Genomic DNA, 27,694 nt, shown 5'->3' with positions numbered 1-27,694 from the left:
AAAAATAAAAAATGTAATGCATTGTATTGATATATAAATTATTTGGGGTTACAAATACATTTGTAGCTTTACCTCCTTTCTCTTCAAGTCTTTGATTGTATTATCTTGTGGGAAACAAATTTTTACTACTAGTAGGTACTTCCAAAGCTACAGAAAGCTATTTTTTTTCTTTGCTTCTAACTAGACAAAATGTATGTGGGGTTGGAGAATATAAATTTACTTGGAAGGAAAGTTCCATCTATAAATTCTAGTGTCTTTTTTCAAACATTCCTGTTACGCATGACAAAAAGAAAATAATAATAAAAGCGTTTTCAGAGAACATCTCATTTTTATTCCTACAACATCCCTATGTGATAGGAAGATTGAAGTTGTTACCAGCATTTTATAATTAAGTACTTGTAGCTCAGATGACAAAACTAACAAAAGGCAGCATGAGGGCTGGAGCTGGTCTTAAAGAGTTTTGTAGCTCAATGCTCTGGACATAGACCACATAATCACATCACAATGTGGCTCACACCTTTGCAAGATACTCAGTGAAAAGCTATGACCTAAATATGAAAAAGCACATTAACTTATATTACTGTTATATGTCAAACAATCTGTAACTTATTTCAAAATGAGAAATATGTACTAAACAACTTACTTACAAATATACTGAAACAGCTATCTCTGAAAAAAGGGAATTTTCAAAGAAGTCTACAATTGAGATGAAGGACAATTGTCAATAACATGTCTATGGGTTTAGGTTTTATTTTCAAACTCTTGACTTTATTCTGCTATGTTGATCTACTTTTACCACTAGAAAAAATTTTTAAAGAAAAAAAACATTTCTTATTAAATGCCATAAAAGTAAATCATGTAGGATGATGTATGTTTTTAGTGACATGCAAGTTTCTATTTATTTAAAAGGCAATCTCTACATGTAAATGCCAGTTATCATTTGTAAATGTTCCAGTATTTTGTTGAAAGAAACACAAATGAAGAATGAAGAGAATGAATCACAAATGCAATTCCAAACACAAAACAAGTACTTCTAGAAGACTGTGAAGGGGGCTATGAGTCACATCTAACAAAAGCAAAGTCAGAATCCCAAATAAAGCTTAGAATTATTTAACATGATAAAACAGAATCTCAATGAAACCATGTCCACAGGTCTATGCTAGAATCATTTCATGTAATTTTTGTACTCTAGCAGTTTGTCTTTCATGTGCTCCTATAAAATATGATATTGGGAGGGAAGACAGAAATAATTAGAAATACAAACTACAGTAACCAAAGCTTCTTAGCAAGACTTTTCCTTGTTTTCAGGAGACATTTCAAAAGAGCTTGGTTAACTCAGAAACCTCTATTCCGTGCTTTTTATTATAAAAATCACACTTTCTACAATTTTATTCCCCTTGCTTCAGGATATATTAGATCAAACAACAAAAAAGTTCATTGACCATACCTTCTAGATTAGAGTTTCTCATTGTATGCTATACAGATCACCTGCAACAGAATTTCTTAAAGGACAGGAGGAAGGGCATTCCTGTTGGAAAATGGTAATTCATGGGCTGTATTCAAATCGAATGAACCAAAAACTGGGGATAGAGGGAACTGGAATTTTTATTTACAATAAGCTTCTTAGGTGAACCAAATTTTGAGAATCATCCCTGAATAGTTAGTATTTCATGAAACATGCTCATATTTGTGCAAATGTGAACTCCCAGAAATGTACAGAGTCACTTTGTTAAGTGGAGAAATTGATAAACTTATAAATGAATTAATTAATGGACTAATTGGGAGTTGAAGCAAAAATCTACAAATTGTTTGGTTCTATATAGATGTCAATGTTCACTAGATTCACCGTTCTCTCAAAGCCCAAAGAGATCAAGTAATTAGAAAAATAAAAGACATAATATTCTACTGCTGTATATTAATATAAATTAGTACTGTTCACATAGCATGTGCATGATATTTGCTGAATGAAAAAATATGTCTGAGTGGATTTACTCAAATGTTGTCACTGTAATCCCAGAGAGACAAACACAGTGCTATTCAATTCCACTTAGAAGACACTTCAGCCTGAACTTACTTGGCATTTGTGCAGGCAATGATGGCTCTAAAAAGAGCTGAAGTTAAAATTCAAAAATATAGGACCAAACTCAATAGCAGGAGCATTTCACAGAGTTTCTGTTACAATATATCATACAACTCAACAGCAGTTAATATTTATTATTTAGCATGTGAAAGATATTTTCATATATCTGTGTGAAGTCCTAGGTTTTCAATTATATTAATTCATTTAGTGAACATTTAAAATATATGTGCAGATTTTTTATAATGTTTGGGTAACTGTGGTCATCAACTGCCAGTGTAATTACTGGAATTTCTGAGAGTATCTTGTATTTAAAAAAGAGAGGTACTTAGATTGAGGTGGTCTGGGTGTTATTTTATTCAGTATGATCTAGATTTCACTGACTTCAGTGGTCCTCAAATTCGCTGTACCTTAACACCCAACAAATTTGGAATATTTTAATCTCTAATATTAAGTTATTTTGGTACTATGCTGAATGAATTTCTAAGCAGTATTTAAAGCAACCTTACAGATAATATTAAAGAATCCATAAATTTAATTTTGGAAAGTCCTTCACTTTTTAAAAGAATCTTTTCTACAAAGAATCTTCAATTTAAAGTGATAATTCTTCTCTTGTCCTGATATTCCCAATGATCAATACTCAAAGGAAACAAAGTTTATGTGTGCTTTAGACTAGTTCACATACTTAATATCATTAGAAATAAGTATATTGATAGGTAGGTAGATTTTTTTTTTTTAACATTTACGGTCCTCTCCCCTCTTTTTCTAACATCATTGAGTGACCGCATTTTTCACTAGGTGAAATACATGTTTTTATTCTGTAAATATGGGTGCTTTCTGCTTTAAGAAGCCTCCAACTGGGAAAAAAAAAAAAAAACAGAACAGAAAGTAAATGTTTAATTTTATTTACTTATTTTTTTTTAAAGATTTTATTTTTTTTATTTTTTGTAAATGTTTAGTTTTAAAGATTGGTCACAATGCAAAAGAATTTGCCAAAATACTGCCTTAATGCAATGAGTTCTTGAAAATTAAACGTTTTACATAATCTGGTAAGATATTAGGATTTTAGAAATTTAGAAATTACTGTATTCTGCAAAGAATAGCAGTATAATTATACTTGTTCTTAATTACTAAATTTAAAACAAATAAAATATAGAAGATGATTTGTAATCACCTTGTTTGCTTTTGGTAATACAATGTTAGTTTTAATTTTTATATGATTAATTAAAATTATATGATTATACTTTCTAAGATCAGAAAGTATAAATCATGACTAATGCTGCTTTCCTTTTTTAGCATCTCTGGAATGTGATTTTTAGATATTTGCCTCATCATCCATTCTGAGAGAAGCCAAAAAAAATTTTTTTTAAGTAATTATCTTATACTAAAATGTGTAAAAATAATACTTGTGCCTTTCAAATAATTCTGATATTTTCAAGGGAGTATAAATTATACAGAAGATAAACACATAACTGCAATTAGCATTTCATCAAAAATAAAATAAAAATGCATGTAATGAAAATGAGCTTATATTTAAAAGCTGAAATATCTTAAATTAGTGAAGTTCCTCAAATTTTCTGTGAAGGTTAATGAAGTAAAAGATACATATAGGCTTTTTATAAATCCCTTGCTGTACCACTGTAATTTGTTTTTCTACTTTTGAAAAATTATTGATTTTAATAACTTTCAAAAATATGCAAATTTAATCATTGTGATCCTTAATTTCCAACATAGTTTAAAATATTAGGGAATACCTTAAATTTGAAGATGAGAACTACTTACTTTGAGGTGAGTTGGCAGATACTTTATTCGATGTCTTCTGTAATTACAGCACCAATTTCAGTGGTGCTTAAAATTGTTATATCTTAAAATTCCAGAAATTTGGATATTTTATTCTGTTATATATTAATTCCATTTAAACTACTTTTGTGCTATGAATTAACATAAGAATAAAAAATTTAAAAAAAAGTAGTATTTAAAGCAATCTTACAGTAAATATTTAATCTACTTAAAAATTATAGATGCTGTATGTACTATATTTTCCTATGCCCAATACACTTGGAATATAAATCCAAAAACATACAATTAAACAACCGTGAAGAATTAAATCTTAACCAGTATGTGTTATCAATGATAAATTCCTTAACAAACAAATTAAGATAAGAACTTTTACTTCTATTTATTCAACTAAAAGGCTTATTTTCCGCCTTCAGTTTTACTGAAGAACAATCCTTTGTTACCTTGACATGAACTAATAATTATACTTCTCATTTATTTATCACTTCACAAAGAGTACAGACTACTCTTGGGCATAATAAAATTTTTAGCCAGTTATACCTGATATAGACAAGTTATACACTGAAAACACATAAGTTATAGCAAACTCATTCTACACAATGTTGCAGATTTGCAAAAGATATTTTAAATACCAGATGTCTCTTGCCTTTTACAATGATTCTATGTACTAAAATTTGATTTCAAATAAATTTTCAGGAGCTTAGCATTTCTATTTTCCTCAAATATGTACAATCACATATGTTTCTCTGGGATCAGGGTTTCAAAAAATACTGTCTTCAAATTCTTTAATAATAAACAATATGATTGAAATCTAATATTAAAAGGGCTGGAAAAGTAGGCATTATATAGTTTCTAAATTGATTTAGCAATATCACATTAACTGATTAGTGTAGGGACTGAAATCTACTGAAATACTAATAGAGACATACATGGCTACCGAGGATATACGGTCTTAAAATTGAATAACTTAATAATCATTGTATTTTATACCCATACTCATCCATATTAATCATTCATCCATTACTATATCATGACTGAAAAAAAGTTTTAACTTTTATATTAACTGAAATTTTTCACGTACATCTGTTCGATTTCATGTAAGAGATTAACCATCATCTTAGATAAAAGCATAAGTAAAATTTTAAGTCATGAATTTATATACACTACTTTTGAAGAAAACTGAACCTATATTTTAAATATATATTTTCTAAATAATTGAATGGATAGGTATACTTGGGTCTTAAAGACAAATATATTTCACACCCAAATACCACTTTACATAATTAATGAACTCCTGGGCAAAACAATCTTTTGGGTACAATTTTCTGCTATATGACCTTTATTCACTGAGACAACTAGGCAACAGGGTTGCATACGGCATTATTTTAGAGGATAGCCCAGTGGACTTGGAACATCCTATGTCATGGCAGAGAAATCTCATAATCTAGAGACCAGCATTAGTATACTACAGCTGTCTATGCTGAGATATAAAGTCCAAACTCAAATATTTCTCATTCTTAAATTTGCTCAGACATTTAAAATGTCTAAATGGAAAAAAAAAAATGAGGACCAGCTATTAACTGTTCACATTAGATAGTCTCCAAAACCTAACAGTCTGGTCTTCAACTTGGGAGACTAGAAACTTCAGAGGAGCTGAGATCTATGGGGTATCAGCACTGAGTGACACCTAAGTTTTCATAAAGAACTCCTCAACATCACTGAAATTTATGATTTCCTCCACTCTGATGAGATACTCCTGAGGCTATCAGGAAATCCAAAGTGATTCGGAGCATGCCTGCATTTCTTCAAAAGATTATCTTTGCAAGTTACGTGTATTGCCCTCCTGTGGATATCAACTGACCAAGAGCTGTCATGTAAAGGAAGGGAGAGAAAGAACACTACCCGCACAACCCAATGTCGATGTACCAAAAAGCCAACATCGATGTGATATGAACAACCTCCTGGCCCTTCCATTGACAGTTATGGTTCAAGCCTTGCCCCCTTCACTGTTACTGACCAAAGCAAAGGAACAATTTACAGGCACAGTTATGGAGCACAATAGCAAAAGAGTCCATTCCTACAAGCACAAACCTACAAGGGTAATGACCACACTTTGCCTGCTGAACTTCCATCTACTTGGCCTCCAGGACTCACCTCACCACCGGAATCAGTTTCTCTATGAAACATTCCCTGGTCACCATCCCCTACCTCCACATTAGGTGTTATCCCTACATTAAACTGTCTGCTTAATCAAATTGGCACCTGTCGCAAAAACTACTAGAATGATGTATTTACATTTTTATTTCAAACACTAGAAATGTAAAGTCCCTGCAAACAAGATCCAAGATTACTTTATTTTTACATCTCTAGGACTGAGCTCAGTGCTTAGCACATGGTAAGTACTTAGTAAACACTGGCTGAATTGAAGCTGAATGAGGGTACCACAACATCTGGCACATCTGCCACATTAATGATTTGGAAGTGGGGAGATAAGATTCCTTAAAAAAACACCCAGACTTCATTGTTCTTAAAAACAAAAAAACAAAAAAACCAGATGAACATCATGAAGTGAAAATGCCATGACAGTCTCCTCAATGCTGGAATGAATGCAGTATTATAAAATCAGAAAACATCAGTGACCTTGCCATCACTGAATAAATAACACATTTGTAGGTCTATGCAAGAAGACCTATACCATTTTTTAACATGATAATATTTTACTGTCCTAAACACTTAAAACCCAGGAAGCTGGTTTAGAAAAAAAATTTTTTTAAATGTCTGTATATTTCTGGGACTCCTTATTCTATGTTAAACTTATTTGCAGCTTTCAAATGATTACATTATTTATTCACTTCAGTACATGGTTACAAAGTATTTGGAAATTGCTTTAATGACTTAGAATAAAAGGAAAGTTCAATTTTAAAAAACTACTATCCAAAGACTTATGGTGAAATAAAAACATACATTTACTTCATTTAAGATATAAAGGGTTCCCTATATATACAACACTAATAAGGTTTTTCATGAAAGTAACAAGCCTATAAAAACACTGAAATCTTGCAAACTCTCCTCTAACTTATGGAAGACATAAAACACTAATTTACTATCTGCGTCTCTTAATTTTACTGTATTTTTCTAAAACATCCTTGAAACAAGGGACTATCTTGGGATGAGGGCTGAAATATGTATTTGGATATATTTTATAGACAAAAGATGTGACCAAGGCAATCATAATCAGAGAATAAAGCAGACAGACTTGAATTTTTATCACAATTGCACATAGAATAAAGCTTGAGTAAGGAGTCAGAAGGTAAAGTGCTGCATATACAAAGCACAAAATACAGTCTAATAAATACTTCACATGCTTAGGTGATTTCAACTTAGTTCTTACATGCAACTTTGTGAAAGGCTAACGTTTAAAGTATGTGTTAAACGATTTCTTTCCCCTAAGACAAAACTATTCAAAAACTTTAAAATCTCTTAATCACTACACATTTTTACAATGCCAGAGAAGAAGAAAAAGAGAAATTATTAATTTTTAAAATTACCCAGCAATTCCATTGCATCATCTTCATTATCAATATCTTCTTCTGTTACAGATGGGGTAGGGCTGTGGAGAGACTCAAAAGAATCTTGAGAGAGCATTGCTGCCAGAAGTTTCTTATGTTGTTGTTGCTGTTGTTTTAATCCTTTAGTCTTGGGCTCCACCTTTAAGCTGAAGAAATATTTAAATGTTAGTTTTCAGCGATGACAACTCTATCTCAATTAGCTGTGGTAAATAAAGAAATCTACAACCAAATTTTCATTCGATTATTTTGCTATATAAAATTATAGGCATATTAGTAATATTTTCCCTAAGGATAATGGAAATATAGACTGTCTTCTTTCCTAGACATCCTTTGGTACCTTATTAACCATATTGCAAGTGGGTATAGGTGAGAAATATGGCAAACTGAAACTCCTGCCCCATTTAAGGGAGGAGGTGCTAATCAGCTCCTACCAATTGTCGCCATGCCATAATGAAAGCCCACTGTTAATGGATTTTTGATTTTTTTTTAAAAGATGAGGCAGAAAATCCAGATTATTATATGAAATTCTTTGACTTACAAATAAATCCATGTCAAGAAAAACAAACGTCATGGGATAACTATTTTAACATACTATGACAAGATTATTTTTTAAAGATTTTATTTATTTGAGAAAAAGAGAGAGACAGAGCACAAGCTGGGTGGAGGGGCAGAGGGAGAGGGAGAAGCAGGCTCCCCACTTAGCAGGGAGTGCAACGTGGGGGTTGATCCCAGGACACCAAGATCATGACCTGAGCCGAAGGCAGACTCTTTTTTTTTTTTAATTTTATTTTATTATGTTATGTTAGTCACCATACAATACATCATTAGTTTTTGATGTAGTGATCCACACAATTCATTGTCAGACTCTTTACTGAATGAGCCACCCAGGCACCTCTGACAAGATTATTTTAAATGAAAATTTTAATTTTTTAAAAAAAATATTTATTTGAGAGAGAGAGCACAAGTGGGGGCAGAGGCAGAGAGAGAATCCTCAAGCACATTCCCCACTGAGTACAGAGTGTTACCTGGGGCTCGATTCAGGACCCTAAGATCATGACCTGAGCTGAAATCGAGTCTGCCGCTTAACCAACTGAGCCACCCACACACCCAAAAATTTTAATTTCTATGATTAAAATAAATTTCCTCATTGTTCTATCATGCTGCCTAGATCTTGGGGTAGGATGAGGTAAAAGAAAGGATGGATCCAGAACTGGTATATAAATGTTTCTCAGTTTCTTCCAGTCTAGAGAGTTTTTGTAAATTTGGAAGAGTTTCTTTGTGATAAAGCTGGGCTCCTTTGCGTAAATGCTATCTTTCATGGTTCTCTCTCTCCCAACTTCTCAAGACAGTGTCTGACTAGACAACTTACAAGTCCAAAGAGCAATCACATATAGTTTCAAAAACTGTCCCAAAGTTTTTCTCTTCTCTGTAATCCAATTTCTTTTCATGTTATTGCCCAAAGGAAGGAAATGCCAAATGTCACCCCATGAAAGAAAAAGACATGATATGCAGAAGAAGTCTTCCCCAAGCAGGATGGAAAGATAATCTTTTCTATATTCAGAAGGAGGGCCCATAAGGCAAATGGGTTAAATGAATTGTCCCCACTGCCACCAGGCCAAAATGCAGAGGTAGCTTGGTAAAAAACAAAAACATAGAACCAACCAGATAAATTTCAGGGCACAGACCGAACATTTCAAACTGTCTTAATAGAAGTACCAGGTTTAACACTAAGAAGACGATGGAAAACAGCAAAATGACATTGTATGTCATCAGTGGACAAAGATCAATCAGCCCTACCTCACTGGTTCACCTCTTAAGTTATGGTGAATATGTTAGAGAAGGCCAGGGGAAATAGGGATGGATAAAAAGCTTTTATTTTCCACATTAATCCTAGTTAATAAATGTAGAAGGAAAGACAGAATCAAAAAATCACCATCTTGCAACCACCAACATAGTAACTGTTCAGGTAAGAATCATCAGTGGATACTAATGCCCTTTGCTGAAAGATTGTTGGGGGAGGTGGACTCTCAAAAATCTCAAGGTGGGGGCGCCTGGGTGGCTCAGTTATTAAGCATCTGCCTTCGGCTCAGGTCATGATCCCGGGGTCCTGGGATTGAGCCCCGCATCGGGCTCCCTGCTCAGCAGGAAGCCTGCTTCTCCCTCTCCCACTCACCCTGCTTGTATTCCCTCTCTCGCTGTCTCGCTCTCTGTCAAATAAATAAATAAAATCTTTAAAAAAAAAACTCAAGGTGTTTTCAACAGATCACTAACATTTTTAATTGATTTTTTGGCTTTGAAATAATATAGATTTACATGTAATTCTAAGAAATGATAGAGAGATCCTGTGCACTCTTTACACTGTTTCCTTCAATAACATTATCTTATAAAACTAGAATACAATATTATAACCAGGATCCTGACAATGATACGATTTTCCAATCTTATTCAGATTTCCCATTTTAATTGTACTCATTTGTGTGTATATGCCTGCATGTATTTAGTTCTAGGTAATTTTAGTACTTGTGTAGGTTTGTGTATCATATATCCACCACCAGAATCAAGATACATACCATTTCAAATACCACAAGGCTCTTTTCTAGCCACTCTTGCTTTCCGCCATATGCCTTCTTCCCCTTCTCTAATCCCTGGCAACTACTAGTCTGTTCTCCATTCTTTTAATCTTGTCATTTCTAGAATATTATATACATGGGATCATGCAATTTTAAGATTGGCTTTTTCAGGCAGTCTAAATCCCTGGAGATTCATTCATGCTGTTGCATGTATCAATAGTCCATTCCTTTTCTTTGCTCTGTAGTATCCCATGGCATGGATATACTTCAGTTTATTTAACCATTCAAACATTGAAGGACACCTAGGTTAAGTTTTTTGGCTATTATGATGGAGTTGCTATGAACATTTGTATACATTCTTTTGTGTGAACATAAGTTTTCATTTATTTGAGACAAGTGCCCAAGAGTGCAACTGCTGGGTCATATAGTATTTGCATGGTTAGTTTTATATAAAACTCCCAGACTATTTCCCAGAGTGACTATGACATTTACATTCCTGGAAGGGTCATCAGTTGAACATGAGGACTGAGGAGAAGTGCTGGAGGTTTGAGGAGACAAGAAAAGGCATGCAATCATCATTGAGGAGCATGGACATGTGAACAGACTAGGTGAATGCAGATTATCTTTGGGCAGGACCAATGACTTTCTGGAGTTTGGTGGCCACGAATTCACAGTGACACCCATCAGTGTGGCCATGTGTTCTCCAGTCTATGTCAGTTCAGCCACAGAATAGGCAAAGAGTTAGATTTAAATAGGATAGTTTTACCACACAAGGAAAACAAAGGACAAGAGAGGTAAGGGAACTAGGATATATTCAATAAATAGATCACAATAATGAGCCAAAAATAAAAACTGGATGAGTGGCAAGGAAAACTCAGTGGAACCAGTGTGTTTGGGTCCCAGTTAAAGCTGGGTACCAGAGGGAACGAACTAGAAAGACAGGAGGTGTAGCCAGAGAGTGAAATATATGGAAATTGACATTAGGGTTTGCAGTTAACTATAATGAGGCTTAGATATAACAGAGGGAATAAGTGATTGAAGTAGGGTGGAATTCAGGATCAGTGGTGAAGTGCAGGCAAAGGAAGGAGAGGCTAGGTTTGGGGAAGAATCATCAATGTGGATATTAACTTCATCAAGATAGGAAGGGTGTTGGGGAAAGTGTCAGTTGAGCCGGATGCTTGCATATTTAGGAAAAAGGGAATGACCTGGGAATTGATAAATTATTGCTACAAGAAGTGGTAGAAGATTACCATGTGTAAAACATGGAATTCAGAACCAGAGACTTTTTTTAGGGGAAAAGGAGACAGCAAGGTCCACAAGCAGGAAAGGGGAGCAAGGATGATACCTTCCTCTTTTCCAGCTCCGTAACCTATAGACTGTAGAAGTGAAAACTACAACATTAGAGAGAAAATACCACCCTGCCTCAGGGAAGCAGGACTCTTACTGCAGACAAGTGGTGAGTGGGATGGGGATAGGTGGGGTGCAGGGTCTTTCTAAGAGCACTTAGGGCTCTGGGCCCCCTCTCATCCCAACCTCGAACCTAAACTTTAATGATAAGGGGATTCTTAGAACTCCTTTCTGAAGAAAGGTGGCATAGCAAAGCACTTAAGGGCACAGAATTTGCAGCAAGATAGACTGGCTCAGCTACTTAATAGTTGTACAATCTTGGGACTGATGCAACTGCTTCAGGACTTAGTTTCCTTATTCCTAAAATACAGATAATAATGTTTCATGAGGATGAAATGTAGTAAGAGATATAAAGCCCTGACAGCAGCCACTAAATGGTAATTAATACCATATGTGCTCAATGAACACAACATGCAGCATCCTAGATATTTACATGTGTTTCCTTGAGCAGTAATATCCCACATAGAAAGAAAGAGAATCAGAAAGGGGCCTTATGAAAAAGAAGAGCAGTTAATACTTCAATGTGGTGAATACACTCCAGGACTGCATTTTACTTTGGTTCAGAAAGATAAATTCTAAAGCAGATCAGATTGAAAAGGATGGTTTAACGTGACTACCCCCCTCCCCAGCTTACCTATCTAGGTGGAACCTTCCTCCCCCTCCTGATGGCCTACATTCTGACCATTGTTCCCCTCCTCCTGACCCCACTCTTCCCTGGGTGCCTGACGCTGCTTTTTTTGTTTCATATTCTTGTTTCTGAACACAGGTTGGTAAGTATTAGTTTTATCTGACCCCAGGTGCTCATTTTGGTGGAAAACTGGATTATTCCTCTCTTGACCCATCTCCTAAGCTTGTTTAGTTCACCACTGCAGCCTAGCAGGCAGAATCTGTGCCCTTCCTCTCGACTCTAGTCAGAAATCAAAGGACTCTCTTTGCAATAAGGCCCAGGTTGTTGAAGAGATCATAAAAAGTTTCACACTGAAGTGCTGCATTTTGGTTTATGCATAAGAGCTGTCTTTTTTTTTTAACATGTCTAGATGTGGTGTTTTTATAATTAATTTAGCAGACATTTATTAAGTGCTTTTTATAGACCAGGGATTGTGGGTACTGTACTAGAGAAATAAGACATATCTCCTTGTCATTCTCCTCATTTGAAAGTAAGTACTTTGAATCTGGGATGTTCTTTTTCATATTGGTCTCACCTAGTATCTAGCACATATTCACTTTTTCTTCCTGAACCCCATTTTTTTTAATAATCTAAATAAGAATTAATTTAAGAAGATGTATATGAGTCTTACAACTTGACAGATATGAAAATCGAGGGAAATATATTGGCAGGGAAAGAGAAAAAGGAAAACTATGTAGGATTGGGATGTCGAAGATAAGGAACAAATGGCAGATTATAAATGCATATCTCCCGGGCACCTAGGTGGCTCAGATGGTTAAGCATCTGCCTTCGGCTCAGATCATAATCCCAGGGTCCTGGGATCGAGCCCCGTGTTGGGCTCCCTGCTCGGCGGGGAGCCTGCTTCTCTCTCTCCCTCTATTGCTCCCCCTGCTTGTGCTGTCAAAATAAAATCTTAAAAAAAAAATTTTAAAAATGCATAACTCCTATTTCAACAGCCAACAATGACCAAGATCATTTCATGAAAGTTGAAGCAAGTGTTTTCCTGAGTCTCATGAAAATACATGGTTTGGTCATGAAGATAGTGCTAGGCTATGAGTCCTAGACACTAAGTCCAAAATGTTGCCTGTCTCGTAAGAGACCACCTATGAGTCTATGAGTCCATAGGTAACTAGCAATGTGTTTCATAAAATAATAACTTGAGTTAGGATATGTATTTCCTAAAAAAATAAATTAATAAATGAGAAAGAACAAATTTTGAACATATCAAAATGACCTCATCAACATTCCGAAATAAATGCATGACTTAGTTACATACTTTCTGGCTTTAAAAAAGAAATGTGTGAGTCACAAGGTACATTCTTTAATATATATTTTAGATATTTTTAAGGCCTCTGTTCTTTGATTCCTTTGACAGATTAATTTTTGATTAATCAATATTCTTTCTCCTTAAAATTTACATTTAGAATATCCCTAAATTAGTAAACTTAATTCAGTTTCTGGCATATGTATTACATATTTTCTATCATGTCCAAAATAGCCAAAATCTGACAATATTAAGGTTCTTTTTTCTTGGACTTTTTTTTTTTTTAAAGATTTTATTTATTTGTTTGAGAGAGAGAGAGACACAGCGAGAGAGGGAACACAAGCGGGGGGGGGGTGAAAGAGGGAAAAGCAGGCTTCCCGCGGAGCAGGGAGCCCGATGTGGGACTCGATCCCAGGACCCAGGGATCATGACCTGAGCCGAAGGCAGACGCTTAACGACTGAGCCACCCAGGCGCCCCTTTTCTTGGACTTCTTATATAAAATAGTGCCCTTTATTAATTTTCTTCCTTCTTATTCTGGTTTATTTTCCATCTTGCCACTTATCACTACTTGAATTTATGGTATATATTTGTATATTTGCTTGTTTATTATTTGTCTTTTGCTGCCAATTGAGGAAGCTCTAAAAGAAGGAGAACATTCCCAGGCTTTGTTAACAGATACATCAGAAGAAATTAGGAGCTTTAATGAAAAGAAACATTTCTTAATGGAAGGTGAAGTTAGCTTTTATTTTAATATTTAATACATATTTCTAAATTGTAAGATTTTCTATTCATTTTATGGCATACTTACCATCTAATAACAATGCTCACTTAACAAAGCCAATTCACCAGATCTATAATATTTATTGATATTATTCTTGCTTTAATAAAGTGGTTAGGCTTAGAGGAGCTTCATCAGGCTTTCAAGGCTTGATAAGCCTATTTACAAATTCACATTACAATTTAGCTAGTAATTTTAAGAAACCCATTACCCAGCTATTGCAAAGTTTAATTAAGATGGCTTAAAATAGAAAAAAAAGATAGCTTAAAACAAAATTATATAGATCTATTACACTCAATTTTTATTTACAGTTACATTATCAATGTGTGATTATTTTTAATATCCCTAAATTGCAATAAACACATAGGATTTCCCACTAAATGGCTAGATAAGCCATAGCAATTCATGCCAATTGGTAGTATCAGAAAGCCTTCAATTATTCCCCAATGTATTCACCTCTCTCTTTTATAAATTCCTGTTTTCTTGCTTAGATGCTTTAATTTCTTTCTTAAACTTACTTAATAGAACCTTTTGAAAAATTTAAGAAAGATGTGTCAGGAAAATGCCCATGTCCACAGAATCTTGTCCACATAATTTAATTTCAAGAGATTCACAGATCTCTTGGGTCCATCCAGAGACCATGGAAGGGTCAGGAACCCCACGTCAGTCACTCTTGTCTTATCCTATTAGTTTCTCCATATTGCCCTCATAACTGCTTTCATTTTAACCAGCACTTAACCCTTCAGGTGACAGCTCTGTGTACTAAAGTTGCTGACCCTCTTCATACAATGTCCCATATGCAGGACCTAAGGAGAAAAGTTGTCTATGTACTAAAGATGGAGTGTTGTAATAACAGCCATTCAAACTGAGCAATTAACAACAGGAAAAACTGTGATAGGAAAGGGCAAAAAGTTAGGATAGACTATAAACAACCCTTCTTATAAATAAGCTTTATTTAGCAGATGTCTACTCACAGCCTTCTATGTGCCTCCTTCACTCACACAACAGATGTCTATTGGTAATGACAATGCACCAGGCCCAGTAGGGAAGAGAAAAATGGAAGAAGTCATCCTTGAAAATTAAATCTTCTCCTTCCAAAGCCTAGAATACCACTTAGCCTGTTAATGTTTAAGACCGTTATACTACAAGTTCATCACTATTTAAAGGCAAAAGCTAATGCTCTAGTTATAGCCTCTAGAGTCATTAAAAAATCTCTCCCAATCCATTTTTATTCATCCAATTCAAATCTAATGCTATGTGAGTTCCTTGTATAAATTTGGAATCCTGTTTGGTATTAGAAGATGTGAGAGATACCGTTTCTAACCCATAGTTTATTGCTATTCTTTAAACTAAGTTCAGGTATGCATGCATTCTTTTATGCTCTGATGGGGCATCGGGGTGGGATTTCACCTGTCTTCATTTCATAGAGAATACCTCAATTCATGATTTAAAGATAGAGAACAGTAACACTAAGAAAAACTTTTCATAACAAATACTTGAGAGAGGTCTTCATGGGTTGAGTTTTCTGGGAAAGGGATTTGACTTGGATTGAAGGAAAGATTCCCCTTTATTGGGTATTCAAGAGGGAATCAGAGCTCACTGAAGCTAGGAAGAAAATAGAAGCACTAACATTTGCAATAAATAGCTCCGATTACTATTATGACTAAATGAAAGCAAAATGAAAGTTGACATTTCTCTATTTTATGTTAAAGATCTGGCAATGACTAAAGATGAAGGTCTAGAGGGTTTCATAAGTCTGGTATTAAAAATAAAATTACCTTCATTGACAGGTGAAATTGATCTGGCATTTCACAAAAGAAGGTAAATGGATTTTTTAAAATGGCTTTCTTCTCCTTACATGGGACACTTCAACTATTTAAATAATTTAAAAGTTATTTCTCATGGAAACAGAATCAATTTTCTATATGCCTGAAGCACATTAATGAGTATTCTGAATTTCCTTCCTTCTAGCCAAGTGATAAGTCAAAGTAAACCCCCCCCCCGAAAGCTATTACATTGTAGAAAATACAATTTTCTCCTTGAGAAAGAACAGTTATTGGTTGCTGCCAAATTTAATGTAGGAAATACAAAGTTACTGTGGCTATGCTATGCATAGGAAAAACTCTTCTGTGGTGGTCAGCTAGCAGCACCCAAAGAAAGTTGTGGCTCTCTTACATTCAATTCATGAGCATTTAAATCCATTTTCTCAGGCTCGTGTAAGCCGTGCCTCCATAATGCTTTTTCACTCCAACTTCCTTGTGGAAGTTTTCATTTTGAGGTTTTACTCACTGCAGTCGGTGTTACAAAACGAGAAAAAGGTTGTTCTGAATATACTTTTTTCTAATAAATATGAAACTTTCAAATTTAAAAATCATAAATGCTTCCAAAATTAAACAAAGAAAATGAAAAGAATTATGTTCAATCATAGTTACCAACTTAAATTTAAATGGTTCTAAACGGAAGTTTTTCTCTCTTATTCTACATTAACTCTGCTTCATGTGGTCTATTATAAATAGTTTTCTTCTTGTTGATCAACTACATCTCTCTGGTAAATGAGAAGCTCCTTCATCTCCAGTTCTTAATAGTCAGCCATTCCCTGCCCAGCATTATAGTGGGTCTTGACTGACAATCTATGTCTTTGAAATTATTTCTCTATTTGGTTTTAGTAGCAAAGAGATAGTGATTTTCTTAGATATAAAGAAAAAATTAAAACCAAAATCTAAAAGCAATCTAGTAAAACTTTAATTTTAAAAGGGAAATTAATTTTTATCTCATGTGGAACCCAGCATAATTTTCTACATAAAATTGCTAAGTTATTTCATCAAAATCATGCCCTTGGATTTATTTCCCTGTTAGCTTTTAACAATCAACAAAATTCAGAATCTTAGAAGGCATCTCATCTCACCTTCCTGCAGGGCTAGAGCTATTATCTTCATTTTCCCATTTTTCATTTTTACTTCTTGGAACTGGGGGCTGTAGCATTTCAGCGGCTAGTGGGTCAGCATCGTTCTCTTCTCGACCAATCCATTCTCCAATCACTCGGGGTCTCAGAAGAGAAGAATTAAATGCCACTGTTTCCTAAAGAGAAAAGAATGTACTGACTCAGATGACTTATTCTTTTTTTTTTTTTTTTTTAAGATTTTATTTATTTTTCAGAGAGAGCACAAGCAGAGGGAGAGGGAGAAGCAGGCTCCCCACTGAGCAGGGAGCCCGATGCGGGACTCTATCCCAGGACCCTGAGATCATGACCTGAGCCGAAGGCAGCTGCTTAACCAACTGAACCACCCAGGCGTCCCTCAGATGACTTATTCTTATTAATGGAACAACAGGGAAATAATTTTGTCTAGAGTTTCGACTGCCTCTGCAAATCAAAATGTTCCTTTTTTCTTTCTGTTGACTTAAAATTTCAGGTCTCTCCGTTTCTATTAGGTGACTTACTCTTTGTAATTTGTGCTGACTCCTGAAGGTCACTGACAAAGGATCCAGGAGTGAAACCTTTGATTTGCATTTGGAAGGCTGCATGTGTGTTCTCAAGAAGGAGGAGTGGAGACTAGCATTTGTGACAGAAGGAAAAGCGTGTGGCAAGGCTCCCACAGTGAAAGAGCTTAGCGTTGCTGGGAAATGGTAAATAATTTCTTAGGAGGAAACTGGTGTGAGGTCAGGGAATAAAGTCAGTAGTGGTGGAAGGATGGATTGCCTCCAATTGTGGAACAGTCTGGACTTGTAGGGATCCAGTAGAGGTTAGAAGCAGGGCAGTATCAATGACAGGTATGGTGTGCTAATTCAAAAAATGCTAAAGTGACCTCTTTTCATAGATTTTCAGATGATGTGGGTCTTAAAATGATAGTTAACCTATTTAAATCATTTAATAATTTGAAAGGTATACTAGAATACTGAATGTGTATAATTGCTGGAGGTATCTCAGTAAGTGGGAAAAAAGGTTAAAAGCAATGCCTACTCTATGATCTTAGGTTTGTTTTAAAAATTCATATGGGTGTATTTCAATATTTTGTGCTGGTCTCAGCCTCTCAATAACCAATGTTGTGGTTCTTATGATTACAAGATGCCCTTCAGCAATAGCCATCAGGAGACTTTAAAAAATTAAAAGTTTATTCCTTCTAAGACCTGCAAATTATACAGCACACCTGGGGGCCACACACTGAGGTCACAGGTAGAAAGAGAGAGAAAAAGAGAGAGCTAGCAATCACAATGCTGGGGTTCTGCTCTTATTGGGGTTGAAGGTGGAAGCCTAAGATTTTGTGGGCTCACTCTTTATTGGTCAATTTAAAAAATAAGAATAAGAATTAAAAGCATTGGGAGAGAAAAAACAAGTGGCCCAAATGGTCAGTAATTGAAATCAACCAAGATCTCTAAAACAAAAGAGCTTCAGTCAGGGGAGGTGGCCTGGACCTTTATCTAGTCTACTATGGCTAACAATGTGTTTATCAGAAATAGCCATCTTTGAAGTAGACACTTTGACAATCAAGGTTTAAGTGGGGCACTTGCATTACAAAAAGAAAAAAAAAAAACAAAACCAATTGTTAGGGCTTATACTACAATCCATCATTCATACAGTAATTACTCACTTATTAATTTTCTTATATTTATTAAGACCCACTGTGCACCAACACTGCTTTATTTGTTGGGAAAAATAATCGTAAGACCAAAATTTGGTGGTTTTATCTGAACAGAGGGACTACAGGTAATTTTAGTTTCTTCTTTTTGTGTTTCTATGTCTTTGCAATATTATGATAAATATATATTTGTCTTATAATGAGAAAAATGCATTTTTTAATTTTTAAAATTTTATTATGTTATGTTAGTCATCATACAATACATCATTAGTTTTTGATGTGGTGATCCACGATCCATTGTTTTCGTATAACACCCAGTGCTCCATGCAGTACGTGCCCTCCTTAATACCCATCACCGGGCTAACCAATCCCCCCTCCCCTTTCCCCTCTAAAACCCTGTTTGTTTCTCAGAGTCCATAGTCTCTCATGGTTCATCTCTCCCTCCAATTTCCCCTGAGAAAAAATGCATTTTAAAAATAACCTGATCTGAGAAACATAGGCTTGACTTAAATTATGTTTCCCTATAGTTTTTAGTATTACAAGAGTTCTGAATAATTCCTTAAAAATTCAGACCTGGTCTTCTGAGTCTTTACAATTCTCCAAAATATTATACAAATACAATACAATGCAAATATGGTATAACAATATGTACAATATTAACTAGTGTACAAATATAACACCAAAGGAAACATATGAAATATGATTAGGACATAGCTGATGAATATTTATCCAAGTCATATCAAGGGATAGAAAGTAGTTGGATATCTTAATACGGATTTCCTAGCCCACATGAAAATGTACCAGATAAGTTTTAGTAATAGGTATTTTTATAACACAACAAATAATCTGAATTCTTTCTGTATTTATGTTCCTGTCATCAGGAAATCAAAGCACTATAATGGCTTTCAGCTGTGAAATCATGCAATCAAATTATTGTTTGAAATTACTAGAAAGGCACATTCATCTATCACAACTTAATATCATTTGAAGTATAACAATTAAAATTAACATCAATATTGTTAAATCTTAAACCTGTATTTGTTTTTAAAAGCAAACTGAAGTAAAGTCATGTTTTAGAATTTTAAAAAATTATAAACATATTTACAGCTTCAGAATCAATTCTGGCCTGTGTCTGAAGTACAACTTATTTTGTGAATTTCACTTTCTCCAAATGTAAAACAGTGATGATGGGAATTATAAAGCCTGCTGTATCAACTGAGTTCATAGGTAGCACAGTTAAACCACAGAATTATGTACATTTGCTAGATACAATTATTTAAGGATGTGGACTATATTAAAACCACTTCTACATGTGTGATATATCTGGGGGAAAAATGGTAAACAGAACTGCAAGAATGGGCAAGTTGGGTAAAAATAAATCCTTGGTTGTCAATATGGGCAGAGTAACAAAACAGAGACTTGATGCGACAAATTTTCAACCTCTGAAGTTTTATAGTATTAAAAAGGTTGGATAATTAGGTTCAATGTTATTAATCTCATTTATGTAATAAAGCAGAATTGGGCTTGGAGATTTGTCCTATTATAGGTTCAACAATAAGAATGGGGACAAAGAGACTGACCACTGTAACAACAGAAAGGAGTGGGTTTGGACACTGTAAATGAAAAATGTGAAACAGAATTTAGAGTTGAGTATGATCAAAAGTTGAGAGCTGAAGAGAATCAGAAATAACTCCCTGGTTGCTTACTGGGAAATTAAATAAAATGATAGATGCCATTGCTGTTGGAAAAGTAGAGCACTGAGAGGCTAAATCGTTTGATATGCAGCCTGTTTAACATTGGTTGGCAGCAGAAATTCAGTGAGAAATAGCTGATGAACAAAACAATACAAAGAGCTGCAAACAGGGTCAGAGGAGTTAGGAAGTGAGTATTTTACAGGTCAAAAAATGGGACTCTAACTTTTTGTATTTTTCAGAATGATTAAAGCTCTTTTGATACCTATGCCTTTTTAAAAATGTTATAGCTATAGAAATTATTGAATGTAATCTATTTACTTGTAATAGATTAAAATAGCAAATATTTCCTTGGGTGTATTGCTTATATTTCATTAAGCTAAGTAAACATAAATTTTTATGAAAGGATTTCAATGAAGAAAGCAGTTCTTAACACTATATACAATGTACCACAAATGTCATTACAGAGCAAAAGAAATTTCAAAATGCACATCAAAAGCAGTAACTTTTTTTTTTTAAAGATTTATTTATTTGACAGAGAGAGACACAACGAGAGAGGGAACACAAGCAGGGGGAGTGGGAGAGGGAGAAGCAGGCTTCCCGCAGAGCAGGGAGCCTGATGCGGGGCTCGATCCCAGGACCCTGAGATCATGACCTGAGTTGAAGGCAGATGCTTAACGACTGAGCCACCCAGGGACCCCAAAAGCAGTAACTTCTTGAAAATATTTTAAGTACATGGTAAACAAATAATTTAAGGTGTCAATCTAAACAATGTAAATCCTAATTATTCTTTAAAAATATATAAATACATATTCCTCTGCCATCCTACGGATAGAGTCTCTAGAGGTTGAGATTCTTAAACAAGTATGTTGAAATTTAATAAGAAAAGCACTTCTGATCAAAAATTCAACCAAAGATCACAGATTTGCTTAGTATTTTCGATCAGCAGAAAGCTAACCTATCCAAGAAGCAGTTACCGTAAACCGGGCCTACTCTCTCCAAGTAGCTTACTCCCACTGGCTAACTCACATGGGTTCAACTGCTCTGACCACTTTATCACATTTGATCATACTCCGTGGTTTTGTTTCTTTTTTCTTTTATTTTTAATTCCACTATGATTAACATGCAGTTATATTAGTTCCAGGTGTATAATATAGTGATTCAACAATTCTACACATTACTCAGTGCTCATCATGGTAAGTGTACTCTTAACCCCCTTCAACTATTTTGCTCATCTCCCCACCCCTCTGGTGGCTACCAATTTGTTCTCTATATTTACGAGTCTGTTTTTTTCTTTGTCTTTTTTTCTTTATTTGGTTTGTTTCTTAAATTCCACATATGAGTGAAAACATATGGTATTTGTCTTTCTCTGATTGACTTATTTCACTTAGCATTATATCCCCTAGATCCACCCATGTTTTTGCAAATGGCAAGATTTCATTTTTTTTTTCATTGCTAAGTAATATTACATTGTATACATGTATATATACACTACATCTTATCTATCCATTCATCTATTGATGGACACTTGGGTTGCTTCCATACTTTTGCTGTTGTAAATGATGCTACAATAAACATATATATATATCTTTTTGAATAGTGTTTTCATATTTATTGGGTAAATACCCAGTAGTGGAATTACTGGGTCATATGGTAGTTCTATTTTGAATCTTTTGAAGAACCTTCATACTGTTTTCCACAGTGGCTGCACCAGTTTGTATTCTCACCAACAGTACATGAGCGCTCCTTTTTCTCCACATCCTCACCACTTGTTTCTTGTATTTTTAATTTTAGCCATTCCGACAGGCATGAGACGGTATCTCATTGTAGTTTTGACTTGCATCTCCCTGATCATGAGTGATGTTGAGCATCTTTTCATGTGTCTGTTGGCCTTCTGATGTCTTCTTTAGAGAAATGTCTGTTCACATCTCTGGCCCATTTTTAATTGGATTATTTGTTTTCTGGTGTTGAGTTGAATAAGTCTTTATATATTTTAGATACTAATCCCTTATCAGCTATGTCATTTGCAAATATCTTCTTCTATTCAGTAGGCTCTCTTCTGGTTTTGAAGACTGTGTCCTTTGCTGTGCAGAAGCTTTTTATTTTGATGTAGTCCTGGTAGTTTATTTTTGCTTTCGTTTCCCTTCCCTCATGAGACATATCTAGAAAAATGTTGCTACAGACGATGTAAGAGACATTACTGCCTATGCTGTGTTCTAGGATTTCTATGATTTCAGGTCTCACATTTAGGTCCTTAATCCATTTTGAGTTTATTTTTGTGTGTGGTATAAGGAAGTGGTCCAGTTTCATTCTGTTGCAAGTTGCTGTCCAGTTTTCCCAACACCCTTTCTTCTTCTTCTTTTTTTTTTAAAGATTTTATTTATTTATTTGACAGAGAGAAAGAGAGAGAGCACAAGCAGGGGGAGCAGCAGAGGGAGAGGGAGAAGCATCTCCCCACTGAGCAGGGAGCCTGACTTGGGGCTCCATCCCAGGACCCTGGGATTATGACCTGAGCCAAAGGCAGATGCTTAACTGACTGAGCTACCCAGGTGCCCCCCAACACCATTTCTTAAAAGGACTTTTTCCCATTTAATATTCTTGTCTCCTCTGTCAAAGATTCATTGACCATATAATCGTAGGTGTATTTCTGGGCTCTCTATTCTGTTCTGTTGATCTATGTGCCTATTTTGTGCCATTACTATACTGCTGTAATTATTACAGCCTTGTAGTATATCTTGAAATTGGAGATTGTGATACCTCCAGCTTTGTTAATCTTTTTCAAGACTGCTTTGGTTATTTGGGTTCTTAGGTGGTCCCATGAAAATTTTAGGATTATTTGTTATAGTTCTATGAAAAATGCTACTTGTATTTTGATAGGGATTGCATTAAGTCTATAAATTACTTTGGGTAGTATGAACATTTTAACAATACTTGTTCTTGCAATCCATGAGCATGGACTATCTTTCCATTTTTTTGTGTCATCTTCAATTACTTTCATCAATGTTTTATAGTTTACAGAGTACAGTTCTTTCACCTCCTTGGTTAAGTTTATTCCTAGGTCTGGAATGACTCCCACCAGCCCCCTTGCTCTGCAGAAGTCTCCTAAATGTCTCTGCCCCTCCACCACACATTCTGAGATTAGCAAATAAATCTCAGGTACTTTCCAAACTGCTGCTTCTATACTGTATCTCAATAGGGCTGTTTGTCTCTTTTAGGGTGGGACTCAGTTTCCTATTACTCTCTGTCTCTCCCAGAGCCAAGCCCGCTGATTTTTTTAAGTTCCAGGTGTTTAGTCCCACTGACTCTAAGAACTTTCAAAGTTAAGCCCCTCTGGTTTCCAAAGCCAAATGTTATGGCTCCCAGTGCAGGTCCCTCATGCCTGGGGTGCCTAGTAGGGGCTCTACTCCTTCCTCCTCCCTATGCCTATGTTGTCTCTCCCCATCATGGACAGTCTTAGGGGTTAACTTGTTTCCTGACCATGTCTCCACCCTTCCCACCACTTTCAATGTGGCCTCTTCTCTAAGTCCAACTGTGAAGAGTCTGTTCTTTCAGTTCTCGGGTTGTTTTCTGCATTATTTACAGTGATGTGGGTGTTATATAGGTATATCTGTGGGATGAGTTGTGCCTAGGATCCTCCTACTCTGCCATCTTCCCCAGAAGTCTGTTTTCTCTTCTTAATAAATCAAGATGTTTATGGAAGCCTGAGATCACATCTTAAATGCGTTTGTTTCCTCCATAATAACTAGCATAACTATGATTTCATAAAATAAGCATAAAACTTGTGTAAATGAATTTAAAATAATTCATATAATGAAAACCAATGCAAATGTGGTTTAACTAAAAATTATATAAATGATTCATGTACAACACTGATTAATACATTTTTAAGCAACATAAGAAAGTCTACAAGATGTGATCTATTTAAAATCATTAAATATTTCTTACAAACTCTTAAGTTTTGAGTAAATTATTTTAATACTACCAGTTCAAAAAAGGAAAATTATGGAACACAAATCACACATTAAATGTTTAACACAAAATTGCATTAAATGTTTAATTTAATAATCATTGTTAAAGTAATCCACACATTAAACTTGCATTAGAGTTTAAAGAAAGTAATGTAAGCAGATAGTTAAAAGCTTTTTTCCTACTACTCCTTCTACTTCTATTTTCTTCCAGCTTTGAGATATAATTAACATTATTATGCAAGTTTATACTGTATAACATAATGATTTGACATACATATATACTGCAAAATGATTACCATAACAAGGTTAGTTAACATACTCATCACTTCGCATAATTACCATTGTGTGTGTGTGTGTGTGTGTGTGTGTGTGTGGTGAGAACTTTTAAGATCTACTTTCTTAGCAACCTTCAAGTATACAATATAGTGTTGTAAACCTTAGTCACCATGCTGTGCATTAATTAGATCCCCAGATCTTGTTCATCTTATAACTGGAAGTCTGCATCTGATCACTTGCACCCATTTCCTCCACACCCTCACCTCTGGCAACCACCACTCTACTCTCTCTTATTATAGGTTAGTTTTTTTTAGATTTCACAAATTAGTGAGATCATACAATATTTGTCCTTCTCTGGATGACTTCTATCATTTAGCATAATGTCCTCAAGGCTCATCCACATTGTCACAATGACAATGGCAGGATTTCCTTCCTTTTTATGGCTGAATAATATTCCATTATATTATATATATATGATGATATATATTATTATATATATAAATAATCACTTTCTCTTTATTCATCTATTGACAGGCACTTAGATTGTTTTCATGTTTTGGCTATTGTAAATAATACTGCAGTAAACATGGAAGTTCAGATATCCCTTTGAGAAAGTGATTTCATTTCCTTTAGATATATACTCAGAAGTGGGATTGCTGAATCATAGTTTTATGTTTTTTGAAGCACCCCCATGCTGCTTTCCACAGTAGCTATATGAATTTACATTCCCACCAAGAGTATACAGGGGTCCCCTTTTCTCCATATTCTTGCCAACACTTGCTATTTCCTGTCTTTTTGATAAGAGACATTCTATCAGGTGTGAGGTGATACCTCATTATGGTTTTGATTTGCATTTCCTTGATGATTAGTGATGTTGAGCACCTTTTTATGTACTTGGCCATTTATCTATCTTCTTTGGAAAAATGTCTGTTCAGGTCCTCCGCCTAATTTTGAAAAATCAGATTTTTTTTTCTATTATTGAGCTATCTGAGTTTCTTATGTATTTTGGATATTAAACCCTTATCAGATATATGATTTACAAATATTTTCTCCCATTCTACAGGTTACCTATCCAGTTTGATTTTTTCTTTTCTGTGCAGAAGCTTTTTAGTTTGATGTAGTTGCACTTGCTTGTGCTTTTGGTGTTAAAAAAAATTTTTTTAAACCACTGTCAATACCAATGTAAATGAGATTTTTCTTCTAGGAGTTTTATAGTTTGAGTCTTACATTTAAGTCTTTAATGCATTTTAAGTTGATTTTGTACTTGGTGTGAAATAAGAGTCAAGGTTCATTCTTTTTTTTATAGTTCTATTTTTAATTTTAATTTTTTATGCTATAAATGCTTATATTAAGAAACAAAGTTCATGGGGCACCTCGGTGGTTCAGTCAGTTAAGCATCGTCCTGGGATGGAGCCCTGCATCGAGCCCTGCATTGGATTCCCTGCTCAGCAGGGAGTCTGCTTCTCCCTCTCCCTCTGCCCCTCCCCATAGCTTGTGCTCACTCGCTCTCTCTCCAAAATAAATAAATCTTAAAAAAAAAAGTTCAAATAGACAACATTACACCACAAGGAACTAGAAAAAGAAGAAACTTAACTGAAATTTAGTAGAGAAGGAAATCAGAAAGACCAGAAATAAAATGGAGACTATAGTAAACCATAACATAATATTGAAAGTAATAACAAATTTTTCCCAAAAAATGCAATTGGCAATATTTTAACTACATTAACTAAGAAAAAAGAAGATTCAAAAAGCAAAATGAGAAAAGGAAGAGAAAACAATACAACAGATGTCACAGAAACACAATTTCATTTTTTGCAAGTGATTATCTAGTTTTCCCAACAACTTTTATTAAAAAGATTGTCCTTTTACCTGCTGGATTAAATGTATTCCCATTTACTGTATTGTTTTTTATGCTGTTGTAAATGGGATTTTTTTTTTCTTTTTAGGATAGTTCACTGTTAATATACAGAAATGTAACAGATTTTTCTATGTTGGTTTTGTACACTGCAACTTTACTAAATTCATGTATTAGTTCTAACAGTTTGTTGGTTGAGTCTTAAGGGTTTTCTCTGCATAAAAACATGTCATCTGCAAATAGAGACAAGTTTACTTCTTCTTGTCCAATCTGGATGCCTTTCATTTCTTATTCTTCCTCAGTTGCTCTGGCTAGGACTTCTGGTACTTTGTTGAATAGGAGTAGTGAGATTGGGCACTCTTGTCTTGTTCTTGATTTTAGAGAAAAATCTTTCAACCTTTCATCACTGTTGAGTATGATGTTAGCTGAGGGTTGTTATGTATGTCTTTTATTATGTTGAGTTACATTCCCTCTATACCCAATTTGTCAAAAGTTCTTACCATGAAAGAATGTTAAACTTTGTAAAATGTGGGTTTTTTGCATTGAGATGATCATGTGATTTTTATCTTTCATTCTATTAATGTGATGTATATTTATTGATTTACATATGTTGAACCATCCTTGTATCCCAGAGATAAATCTCATGTGATTGCAATCCTGGTATCTGATTCTTTTAATGTGCTGTTGAATTCAGTTTGTTAGGACTTTGTTTTGAGAAGTTTTACATCTATATTCATCAGAGACATTAGTCTATAGTTTTCTTTTCTTGCAGTATCCTTACCTGGCTTTGGTATCAAGATAATGCTGGCCTCATAAAATAAGTCTGAGAATCTTCCCTCCTCTTCCAATCTTTGGAAGAGTTTGAGAAAGATTGGTGTTAGTTCCTTAAATGTTCAGTAGAATTCATCAGTGAAACCATCTGGTCCTGGGCTTTTCTTTGTTGGAAAGTTTTTGATTCCTGTTTTAATCTCCTTACTTGTTATTGGTCTGTTCAAATTTCCTGTTTCTTTGTGATTCCATCTTGGTGAGTTGTATGTTTCTAGGAATTTATCCAGCCTTTTTTTCCTACGTCATCCAGTTTTTGGCACTAATTTTTCATGGTAGTTTCATGATCCTTTGTACTTCTATAGTATTCGTTGTAATATCACCTCTTCCACTAATAATTTTATTTATTTGAATCCTCTCTCTTTTTTTCTTGTT

General features: G+C 34.7%; 1 protein-coding gene across 1 annotated transcript in view; it reads right to left on the bottom strand.

The window, feature by feature from the left end:
- CUNH8orf34 (chromosome unknown C8orf34 homolog) overlaps nt 1-27,694 on the bottom strand; it is a 370,508-nt gene that overhangs the window by 209,039 nt on the left and 133,775 nt on the right. The window contains exons 6-7 of the mRNA XM_035011295.1: nt 17,036-17,208; nt 7,423-7,589 (exon numbers count right to left, since the gene is read on the bottom strand). Coding sequence (XP_034867186.1) covers nt 7,423-7,589; nt 17,036-17,208 — 340 coding nt within the window. The remainder of the gene's footprint in view (nt 1-7,422; nt 7,590-17,035; nt 17,209-27,694) is intronic.

The sequence above is a fragment of the Mirounga leonina genome, unplaced genomic scaffold (assembly GCF_011800145.1).
Source record: "Mirounga leonina isolate KUSES-001 unplaced genomic scaffold, KU_Mleo_1.0 Mir_165, whole genome shotgun sequence".
NCBI lineage: Eukaryota > Metazoa > Chordata > Mammalia > Carnivora > Phocidae > Mirounga > Mirounga leonina.
This window is presented reverse-complemented; position numbering and strand designations above follow the sequence as displayed.